This window comes from Electrophorus electricus, chromosome 20, assembly GCF_013358815.1.
Source record: "Electrophorus electricus isolate fEleEle1 chromosome 20, fEleEle1.pri, whole genome shotgun sequence".
Classification (NCBI taxonomy): domain Eukaryota; kingdom Metazoa; phylum Chordata; class Actinopteri; order Gymnotiformes; family Gymnotidae; genus Electrophorus; species Electrophorus electricus.
The window spans coordinates 3,662,582-3,674,609 of NC_049554.1; the positions used below are offsets into that span (position 1 = coordinate 3,662,582).

Sequence of the window (12,028 nt, forward strand, 5' to 3'; positions counted from 1 at the left end):
GAGATACAAGCTAGTTAGTCACCTTATTATTGTTACCTTTCCACTTTGCAACTCTACCGCCAGCATTTTAGGGAAGGGTCCTGATATAGTTTACCTAAATTGCCTGCTGCCTGTGTTTAATTTGTGTTTAATTTGTGTTTAATTTGTTTTCTAGTTAATTGTATGTGCGCGCGCGTTTATTTGCGGTTTTTCTCCATAAAATGCTTTACATGTTGACAAGCAAATCAAATTTCCATTGTGTTATTCGTGCATAGATAAAGTTCAATAATTCCTTCACCTCTTTAACTCACAGTGAGGAACAGGGTTTATCGTAATGTGGGAGTGAGAGAAAACTCCAAGGTCATCTGAGCGCTCTTTTTCTGCGGAGTGCATTCCAACTGATGTCAAGAGTTTCAGAAGTCGCGCAGATCACAGATCAACACGGATTCTCTCAGCGTGAAAGGAAATTATTAAGGAAATTATTTAGGAAATATTTTGCTTGTACATGATAAGCAGCAGTGTTCATCATTAGTTCCTCCGCATGTGACACAAGAATGCAACTGTCACTGATCGTGTTTGTCGGTGAGTTGAAAGCTAGTACACCTTAACAAAACGGAGCTCAATAAATGGTTCATTATTGCGTTTACGTTGAAGCAGCCTTGGGCGCTATACTGTACGTTGTTCTAAAGTTAAGACTGTGGATTTGTATGTATATAGTATTGTAAGTACTTTTGTCTCGCTTATATCAGTAAGAGCGTAAATCTAAAACGTCTGAACAGTTAGCAGTTTCATTGTAGCTTTTCCTCTATTACGCACGAAACTTTGAAGGTTAGGAAACGAAACTTAAGCAACCGAATATTGTTAGGCTATTTCAGTCATAATGACGGTGGCAGAAGTAGTAATATTGCTCGGAAGTGCTGAAATATAGACTTCAGTTATCAAATGCAATATCCCAGAATGGAGCCCAAGATACGCCTGTATTTTCTCTAGCGTCCATAGATTGGTTGTCAACGTGCATTCCTGCTCCACCGGTGGCTCCGGAGAGGAAATGTGCGTTCCTGGCTAGCCCACGGAATACTGAGACGGCCCGGAGCGCCGGGAATGTGAGTGGAGGTGTCCAGCACTGCGCGCGGACTAACTGCTGCATGGGCTTCTTCCAGCTCGAGCACGGGCAGGCCAGGCCGGATCTCTTGGGTAATATAACGCGGGTTTTTTTTGTTTGTTTGTTTGTTTGTTTTTGTTTGTTTGTTTGTTTGTTTGTTTTCCCACGTTCACCAAATATTTAAGATCCACATGTGTGTATTGGGAAACGTAACTGGATCCATAAGGTTGTTTAGTTATTGTTTTCACCACCTCTGACTTAAGTTACCCTAAAATGTTTACACTTCTGTTGATTTCCAAATTGAGTCCACAGGTTAGCCTAGAATCAGCTAAGCATGGTACCTGTTAGCTAGCTCCTATCTATAAAAGCAGTTTTAGTTTACATACATTAGTAATCCATCACTGGGAAAACTCAACCTTTTACAACTTCAAAGAAAGCTTGCTGTTACCTACATCACACTGCAGTATGGCATCAGGGTTACAGCTCTGACTGCATTAAGCACCTGCCAACATCTGAACATTCTGGAGCGGGTGTGTCTAAAACTAAAAAAAAAAACTTTAGTGGATGAAATACAGTTAATGAGTTCCCAGGAATTTTCATGTTGGTCACGTTACCCCAACCGAAGTACATCATGACTCTGTTCCACCCTACATAACTAAAATCGAGGTTCTTGATGCCATCAGCCTTTCTGGCTTGTAATTGAAGATAATCGCCCTTAATCATCCAACCTTTCTAGAAACGAGCTGAGACTCAGACCACATCGATACAAGCCTTGAGACTTGAAGGCAACTGAATCAGTTTCAGCTCTGCATTCACTTGTTTCAAATTGACATATTTCAGTATAACACACCCAAGTGTAACTGGGTGTGTATGAGTTGCAGTACAGAGTCAATTAAAGGAAGGCATTCAGCAGCTTACAATCACAGATGGACACAAAGGTGGAAGCTTATGTTTGCAATGCTGATTAATCAAATCAAGCACTTTTCCTGTTGTTAAAATGTTATGCTAAAATCTTACATAGTCTCCATCCAGACATGAGTTTAATCATAGTAAAAACTGAACAACAAGACTATTAGTGAAATTTTCATACGCTCTGTGATCAATTTGGAAGGTCTGGGCTTAGTGCTGATCCATCCGCCAGCCTGCTTTCAGCCACCAGGGGGTGATGCAGGGTGGCACCAGGGTAATCGGGCAGTTACACACCTGTCCTCCTTCCAACTTAGGAGTAGCTCACAGGTTTCCTGGTGTTTAGTCTTTGTTCAGTGTCTTGGCAAAAGGCAAGGGTGGTATCTTGAGTAAAAGGATCCTCAGCTCTTGGAATCCTCAGCCCTCTTTCCACAGTTCTGATTGCTCAGTGTTTGTGTTGAACTTCTCCATGCTGTGCTGCCTTGTCAATTGGGGTCTTAGGTTTTCTCTTTGGGAAGGTTCCCATAATAGTTTCCGACACTAATGTAGAAGCTTACTTGATGAAACCATATTGGAAGCTATTTGAAGTAAAAGTAAATCTAATACTATATTTTTCTCTAACTCTTGGTGTTTTCCTTCCCTCTTGAGTGTTTAGGCTGTAGTGCAGTGGGAACATCCTGTCCAGAATCATCATGCCATGCCTCAAAACCTACTCAAAACTATGTAAGATGCTTGTGCAGCTCAGACTATTGCAACTTAAACATCACGTGGAATGACCAAGCCAAGCAAAGTCAACCTTCACATGCTTCAGGTAAATAATGGCAGAGGACCCACCCCCACCTTAAAATATTCTTTGGAAAATATTGTTGTGATGTAGACATGCTGTTGTTTAATTTTCTCTTGATTTTTTAAAACATTTTTCTCTTTTCTTGCTGCTTGGCAACTCTGTGCACAATCTTAATAATATGGCTTACTCTCTTCACTTAGGATTTTCAGTGTACTAGTCAGACATTCCTCAGTACCAGAATTTTGATTCTCTAAGCAGGCAAGAGTATCTTTGAAATCAGCAAAATGGCTGAAATCTTGATCCATTTCTTTATTAATAATCTACATTTAGATTGTTTCCATGACTCCCTTTTTGCAACATACAGTTTGCAACATAGATTAAATCTTTTTTTTAATATCAGTTTTACAAATATTTTTGTGATATTGAGAGAGCTGCTCCTATTTGTATTTAAAAATTACAATTTGTGAACATTTCACCAAAGCTGATCAGACTGCTTATTGCAAAGAAAAGGGTTTGTGTGTAAATGAGGTAAGGTAAGTTGTGGTGTCACTAATTTCATAAAGGTCTTGTGAAAATTTGTTTGGGATTGAGAATCATGTTTATTTTGTTGGTGGTGTTAGGTGGCAGTGTGCACACAGTGGAAGTGTGCAGTAATTGCAGGCCATGAAAAATGTGCTCAACAAATGGCTATGATAGTAAATAGGTGGTGGTTTTTTTTTTTGTGTGTGTGTGTGTTTGTTTTTTTTGTTTGTTTTTTTAACTAAAGAGTTGCGAAACTCAACAACCTATTTCATTGGAGGCTAATGTAAGAGTCATGGGTAGATCTACCTCTCCCCGTAACTAGTTTATAAAGGACATGAGGTGTGCATGTTTCATGTTGCATCTCTCTCGCGCACACACAGAGAGAGAGACACACACACACACACACACACACACACACGTCTCCCTTTTTTTAATATTCCTTTTCATTTATTTTAATATATTTATTTTAACCGCTCTTGGTGCCAAGATTTGTGTTTCGCTGTTGTGCTTAGCAGGGCTGACTTTATAGAAGACCGCCTCATTCTCCTATTTCACTTCAGCATTTAAGTGATTGATGTAAAACATTGCATTTTCCAGAATTAAAATGGAGCCCTACTAGTACATTGAGGTCCCTCCAGTGTTTTTAAAAAAGCTGAAAAAAATCCATTCATTTGGCAAAAATATTTGCCCTGACTTGTCACATGAACTTGTATTTGACTTTCAGTTTTGTGATTGATTTTTCTGAGCAGAAGTTCAAATGAATGGGTCTTGCTTCACTATCAATATCAACAAGCTCAGTGTAAATAAGGGAATATTTGCTACCTGCCTGTCTTAAGAAAATGTTCTCATTATTTACAGATCTGCTGAGTGCCATCTGCTTTATTACTTTTGCTGGAGCTCTGATTACTGTGCTATCTCTCATAACCTCAGTGAAATGGAAATTCCTCAAAGACTGCAGTAAGTTTGCCATTGTTTTCCCCATTTCAATTTAATTAAGAAAACAGAACAAGTTGCAACTTGTAAATGCAAATGTGCATGCTGTTGGACCAAATGAAATATAGATCTAATCAAAATGAATGTCTGCGATGAATTGCCACGATGAATTGCTGCCATCAATGTCCAGAAAAAAAAATATTGGCCCTGACTTATGTCACATGAACTTGTATTCGACTTTGTTTTGTGATTGATTTTTCTGAGCAGAAGTTCATATTAGTTATCAAAAATTTACACCAGTTCACCCGTTACTGTCAAATGATCTTTGCTTTGTTTCATACCCCTTGGTATCCAAATTTGCACTAGTAATACTACAGTAGTATTGTTTTCTGTTGCATTTATTAACTGATTCCCAGGAGGTACAGAATTGAGTCCTTTTATCCATGCAGTAAAATCTAGCAAAGGTGTGTAGTGAGACGTTATTCCACTTGCATAAGAAAAATGTCATTTTACTGGAAATGGAAGTTTAGTTTCATAGAAAATTCTCAAAAAGATGTCTTAAAGTGCCAATTGAAAATCTAACAAGTCTGTGAGACAGTCCCACAGAAATTGGAAGCACACTTATTCACTCAAACACATCAGTGTATTGGTGCTTGTGCTAGCAAGACTAGCCAATTAGCCAGCTACCTAATAGACATCTGCTGACCTTGATGACGCCGTGTTTTTCCTCTTAACTTGTTGCACCTGGTACAACGTTAGACATATCATAGGGCTCTACGAGTTCCACCCATTAGCTCAAGAATGATATTCAGCTGAGCTTTCATGGCTGTTATTGCCCTTTTGCTGTTTGTTGCTAGATGTGTGTCTTCTGTGGCTTTTTTACTGGTTCTGCATGCCCAAAATTAAGTTCCTTATGCTACACTGCTGACCCATAGAAGGTAGAGGAAATGAAGTCATGGAATATTTTTCAGGGAAATGGTTTTTGAGCATGTTGCCAATGCTTGTTTGTTCATTTTAAACAGGGGATGTCTTTAAGCAGAAAGTCTATTTTCTTTATTGTCAACTGTGTAGTAATATTGTCTGCAATGTACAACTGAGATGACTGTAATACTACATATATGGCCTATTTTTACAATACACAGCCTAACATCTTGTGCCAAGAGACTGTCACTATTGTTATGCAGGTGCGTTCAGGTGTTGAGCAATAATGTTGGGAGAAATGTATATTTGAGGGTGTGGTGATTTGATTAGTAACTTCTCAGCCAATTAAATTACTCATCTTTTATCTTACTATCTTGTAACCAAGTATGCTGATATCAATAGCTTAATGCTATTAGGCATTGTTAGGGCAGCGACCAAATTGGTTAGTGGAGGACGTGACAGATATGCTCATGTAACCATGAAATAAGCAAATATGAGACCCCAATTTAGTTAACTTATTAGGTAACAGCAAACAATTGGAGATGTACTGTTCACCATTAAATTTATAGTCAAAATAAAGTGTGTAATGTAATAAAATGATAAATAACAATGACCCCTCACATACAAGCCTTCAATTAAATAGGTTGTTGTTACAATGGATGATGGTTTTATAACAATGAGCAGTCATGTCCATTTACTGTTAAAGCCTGTTTGTTGAGCACATCCCATAAACCCCATAATTCTCACATTTTACATGTTGTGTGGTTTTGTTTTTTTGCTTGCTCAAGAGGCAATGCCATCATGTGAGACTGCACTGATTTCAGATATTGGGCAGAAAATGGGCACGACCCTCAAATGTCTATTCAAGTCTTGGGTTTCCATGTAGCTAGAAACACATTGCCTTGCATTATCTAATTTACATAGACCTCCCATTTCTCTGCCAGGTGTCCCATCCTCACACAATGTGAAGTTCACAAACCATGAAAATGCCAATATATTGTAGTACTATGCATAAGTATACTGATTGGTTTATGAGCTTGCATGAAAAAGGATCTTGCTGGTCACTTTTTTGTTTTAATTTTCACTCAAAAGAAACAGTAGAACTTATGCCCTGCTGTATTACTCATGTCTGAATATTCCACATAAAGAATCTGTACGACCACCCCACACATGTGACATCCAGAAGGAAGCTGATATTGACCTGGCAAACATCGAATTGCAAAAGGTATTTTAAAAAAAACAAAAAACTGAGTTGTTAAACTATAGATCTGTAATTAGTATGATTCTAACATGCACGCTACTTTATTGCGTGTGTCTTACTTTCTCGCTCCCGCTTTCTTTTTATATTTATATATATATATATATATATATATATATATATATATATATATATATATATATATATATATATATATATAATGTGTGTATGTATATAAATATTGTGTGTTGAGTGTTTATGTATGTATGTATTCATATATGCATGCACTTTCTTGTCTTGTATATGCCTGCTTTATATTAGAATATCCTTTTTGTCTTTTGATCCATTTCTGTTGCAGGTAGTGGCGTATGGGCATTTTGCATGTGTGTGGCAGGGATTCTTCCAGGGATCATTAGTTGCCCTAAAGGTGTTTCCTGCAACACTGAGGCAAGCGTTTATTAAGGAGAAGGATGTGTACCTTCTGCATTCTATGACTCATTCTGGAATTGCACAGTTTCTTGGAGCAGGGAGAATGGGGAAGGAGTTTGTGCTGGTTTTGGAACTGGCAACCCAAGTGAGTTATAATTATCTACCAAGATATTTCAGTGATATTTCTTGACTTGAGACCTAGACATATTGTCAATAAATTCAGTGCAGGGATGGGTTTTAGGGTGAACAACAGTATTTGCTTAGGGAGTTGGATGTCTTACTCAACATGTATTTTAGCCCTGAGGTTTAAAACTTTGTTCAAGTATGGCTACTATAAGCTACTTATTAAACTAGTGTGTGTGTGTGTGTGTGTGTGTGTGTGTGCCTGATCCTGCTAGTAATTCCTTGTTTTTTTTTTTTTACCAAATACATTTGTAATTAAAAAAAAAAAAAATCAAACAGGCAAGTAAAGTGTGTGTGTGTGTGTGTGTGTGTGTGTGTGTGTGTGTGTGTGTGTGTAAGCCCCTGTAATACTAAAATTTCTTCCATATATCATAACGGTCCTTTAAAATCAGCATGGTGTAAAGGAATTAACTAGTGTTCAAAACAGGCCGTGCAAATACCTGAGCAATTCAAATCAATGTTGATTTTAAATATGCTAGTTTACAAGTCCTTTTGGTTGATGAGAATGCACACTCTTGAAAGGGAGAGCACTGAATGGTGACCTTGATCAAACCAATTATCCTGTGAAATAAATGTTACTACATTCATCGTTCGTGTGGTGTTCAAAAATATTAGTACTTTAGAAGATCATGAATCAGACTAACTTGTTTCTTTGGGCATCACTAGATAGCAGAATTCATGAAAAAAATAATTATAGGTAATGGAGAGATACAACGTCTTAGTAAATTGATGGATTAAAGGACTAGTGTTTGTGATATGCAGGTGGGTTTTTTTGATCACAAGACAGACTAAACAAGTAGGTTTTTAGTCTGGTCCATTCAGACTGGTCCATTCATTCAGACTTTTTTTGGAGGAACAGGACAGGGTTCCTGCTGAAGTCATGATTCTAGATAATCCTAAAAAGCCTGCAACTTGTGATCACAGCTGTCATAGTGGACCATAATGGTCCAACCAATAAGGTTGCCAAGGTAATCTGGGGTAAGACTGTTTTGGGTTTTACAGGGAAATAGTATTTCATAATCATTATGAAATATGGTTTCGATTGAAAGGGGCCAATATGATCAAACTCTATGACCATGTACAGAATATTATCAGAATACTTATTATAATTACAATATTATAAAACCATAATGAAATCAAGCTCAAGCAGGGAGATTCAGCCCTGGTCAAGGCCTGTGAAAAATCACTTACCAGTTTTACCATTATGGTCTCTCAAGGTACATCACAGTACTATGATCAAGTTTGAACTTGTTTTCAATAGATCTTGTATTTGATTACTGTGCATAAATGGATTTAGCTGTTGGGTTACAAGGTTTCCTAGGATCTTGGAGATAAAGGGGAGATTTGAAATTAGATTTACAAAACACAAAGGTTGGGTTATTTGATCATTTGAAAGACTTAAACATGTCCAACAGAGGGATGAATTTACTTGTGTTGAGGGGTCTGATTGCTTCAGAAAGCATCTCTTTAGTGATCAGCAAAATTCTCAGCCTGGATTGGTGTAAACAATCATATTCACTCTTTGATATGAATCTTTGTATCCAAATGGTCTGAAGCAGGTAAGAAATCAAGTTCTAGTTTGGTTTATTCGTCACATACATAGTCATACACAGTATAACTCGCAGTGAAATGGTGGAAATCAGCAGATGCTAGTTGTATAATCTGAATTTTTGGTCTGTTGTCATTGAAAGAAAATAACATCATAACATCAGTTACTGCTGCTATGGGATGGTTGTGCCTGTGATAGGAGATATCTGTTGACCCGAATCAATATCTAGGATTTATGCGGGCATGTTCAGATCATTGTACCAAGAGGTGAGCCCTTTTCCCCTTGTTTTCTTTTGGCTGGTGCAACATTTATCCAAAGTAGTAGAGTTGAGTCTAGAGCCAAGTTTGAAATGGTGTACTTTGTAGTGATTGTTCAGTCATGCTAAAAATAGCATCCACCCTACTTCACACCAATCCAGTATACTTAAAAGAAGAAATAGAGCTAGTGCTCTGTAGATGCTTACTATTTCAAGCCAGTAATGCAACTATGGGGTTAGACACCAATAGCTTCCAAAGTAGTGAATTCACTTGCATCTCTGGCAGTGTATTTGAATTAATATAAGTGAACACTCTCTTGTGTTTCCATAGTGACCACATACGTATCAATATCGTTTGGCAAATTTGTATTTGAATGTGTGGATGGTAGCTAACATTAGCTAGGCTACCCAACAGATTAGCTGTCATATGAGTGAGACATATTTAACTGTTTCAGCAGTAACAAATTTAACCACATACCTCTGTTATCTTTAGATTGTGCATAATTCACACATTAGTGGGGGCGTGTACTCAGGAGTATTTCTCACCCACATATCTTCCATTTGTAATTTTGTGTCTTCAAAGAGTAAAAAAAAATAAAATACTTTTTTTTTTTTTTGGTTCACTCACTATGTTTTAGCCCAGAAATGCTGACATACAAATTTTTCTTGTTTTTAGGGGTCTCTGAATAAATTCCTCTCCACAAATGTGTGTAACTGGGCATCTACATTAAAACTGGTACAGACTCTAGCACAAGGACTGGCCTATCTCCACTCTGACTTTAACAAAAATGGTGGGCACCTCCAAACCAATGTATATTACTTTTTCTCTATTCCCTTCTAAATTGTATACAATGCATAAAACTATATACTGTTATTTGATGCTTCCTTATTGCGTTGTTTGAACATAATTCATTGTTTTCATGTTTTAGGTGTGTATAAACCAGTGATAGCTCACTGTGATTTGAGTAGTAGTAATGTTCTGGTGAAGGCAGATGGTTCTTGTGCTCTGTGTGACTTTGGTTGCTCCATGGTGCTCCAGTGCTCCAGAACCCATCGAGCACTACAGGGCCATTCTGACAGAACAGAGGTTTTTCCTACTCCAACAGTAAGTCAAGCTTTGGAGTTGAAGTTCTGGATATTTATTTTGAATGCTTGTTCTGATCAGAATAATCTTCCTAAAGAAAGAGGGGTCACCCCAATTTTGGCATAAATGTAATACCTTTACGCACCCAACCCACATGTAGCCTAACCGATGCAGGTCTAGTTCACTTGGACTTGGTTACCATGATAATGATGCCCATGGTTATATTTCTACAACAGAACAAAGGCAATAAAAGTTCTTAATCTGTGATGCTGTAACCAAGCCCAGTGATGGCAATGCTGTCCTTAGCTCAACTTGCCCGATAGCTCAGCCTAATGGTTATGGTGTATGAAGAGAGCATTTATAGAACTTTTGAATTCTTATTTATATTTTGGCTGAGATGATGTTTTATAACACTTTTCTTGTGACCAATAAGCAGGGTGGGATTCAGATGGGGACTCTCCATTACATGTCACCAGAAATCCTGGAGGGCTGTGTGAATCTGAGCAGTGGTCGGTGTTTGCTACAGGGGGATGTCTACTCTTTGGGCTTGCTGCTTTGGGAGCTGCTTGTGTGTTGCTCAGACCTCCGCACAGGTATACAAATATGTATAGATTTACTCAAACTAATAACCATTTGCTGACTCTAGAGGAACATCCTAGCAGTTATCTTATTTTATCCTCAGTGACGTACAGGAGTAATTTTTTGCAAAAAGGAGCATGATGGAAATCTATATGAAAGGCTATCTGATGTTTTATGTACTATATATCCAATTCATGTCATACATAAACACTACAGGATTTTTTTTAATGAATTAGTTAAGCCAGATATATATATTATATATATAAATAATCTCAAATCCACCAGAGGACAGAAAAATGAATCAACACCTGGGTGACGAATAACATTTTCCTACCAAACCTCAATAAAACTGACTACTTTTTTGGGGGTCTAGAAGTAAGCTACCTTTTTATGTTAAAATTGGCCACTGGAAAATATTTTTCTTTTTGATTTTGTTTACATTATTTTTATTGTACAGTAATAGCTGTTTTATTTTTGTAAAAAGTGACTTTTTAAAAAACATTTTACAAAGATAAATACAATATGCTACACATGCTGTATATTGCAAACAGTATTTGCAGGTTTTTAAGGTACAGTCTGATTCATTTGTGCATCTCATTTCTCATTCCCAGATTCTATTGTCCCAGTACACGTGCTGCCATATGAAGCTGAACTAGGACCCAGTCCCTCCCTTGAAGATCTTCTAAGTTTGGTGTCGGAGCAAAGGGTTCGGCCAACTATACCACTATACTGGGACACTCACTGCCAGGTACATACCACACAGTGAAGGTGGCAGTATTACATTTAAGATTAATACCTTTTTTCTACAGCTGCAAATGATTCTGCATTTGTTTTGTATCTGTAGTTAAATGTAGGATTTTTTTTTCTGTTCTTTTTAATTTGCTTACTGTAAAACAATGTTTCCTTCTGGTCAGCTCATCCATGTCAGATTTATGTAAATAATAAATGTGCACTTGCCAAACAGTAAGAGATGACTGCCCTGAAAAAGTCATGAACATGATATATAGTGTAAACGGCAATCACAGACTATAATTAATTAACCAATAAAAATTGAGGTAATTAAGCAATAAGAATCTATATCCCCTTCTCCTTTTTATATGTGAGCTATGTAATTTTTTGTAAATTCCAGTATGGTTGAAATGTTATTCCGTATACTACATTTACAGGGATTCTCTGTGCAGGAACTGCTTGAAGATTGCTGGGACCACGATCCAGATGCAAGACTGACGGCACAGTGCACTGCAGATAGATTAGCTTCTTTACCTGCTGAGCTAGTTCTAGGAAAAGCTACATTTGATGCCTAGTTTTAGTCGTAAAACACCTTTGTAGATAGAAGGTGGATATTTCAGTGTTTGCAGTATAATCATACATGTGCTACCCACTTATACACAACTACTTTGCACCTACATTCAGTGATTTATGAAATCTATTAGATGGGTTTAACTAATAGATTGATGACTGCAGTTCAATTCAAAATTTAATTCGTAAAGCACTTTTTACAATGAGCTGGCACAAAGTAGTTTTACAAGAATCATGCATACAGAGAATATGGGTTCATGCCCATAATGAGCACGTCAAAGAGATTGTGTCAAAGAAACTT

General features: G+C 37.4%; 1 protein-coding gene across 4 annotated transcripts; it reads left to right on the plus strand.

Moving 5' to 3' along the window:
- Nucleotides 1-383: 383 nt before the first annotated feature.
- Nucleotides 384-12,028, plus strand: LOC113578939 (anti-Muellerian hormone type-2 receptor). Of its 4 annotated transcripts, none has more exons than XM_035520497.1 (11): nt 384-561; nt 970-1,173; nt 2,643-2,798; nt 4,155-4,253; nt 6,299-6,375; nt 6,707-6,922; nt 9,442-9,556; nt 9,695-9,870; nt 10,283-10,442; nt 11,040-11,176; nt 11,595-12,028. In XM_035520497.1, the coding sequence occupies exons 1-11, from the start codon at nt 534-536 to the stop codon at nt 11,730-11,732; spliced, it is 1,506 nt and encodes a 501-aa protein (XP_035376390.1). In that variant the 5' UTR covers nt 384-533; the 3' UTR covers nt 11,733-12,028. The 4 variants fall into 4 exon arrangements, with proteins under 4 accessions (XP_035376390.1, XP_026868298.2, XP_026868297.2 ...); XM_027012497.2 differs by having other exon boundaries at nt 11,610-12,028; XM_027012496.2 differs by having other exon boundaries at nt 10,286-10,442.

Coding starts and splice junctions, on each gene's coding strand:
- LOC113578939 (XM_035520497.1), top strand. CDS start 534: ATGCAACTGTCACTGATCGTGTTTGTCG. Junction 562..969: donor GTCACTGATCGTGTTTGTCG/GTGAGTTGAAAG, acceptor TATTTTCTCTAG/CGTCCATAGATTGGTTGTCA. Junction 1,174..2,642: donor GGCCAGGCCGGATCTCTTGG/GTAATATAACGC, acceptor TTGAGTGTTTAG/GCTGTAGTGCAGTGGGAACA.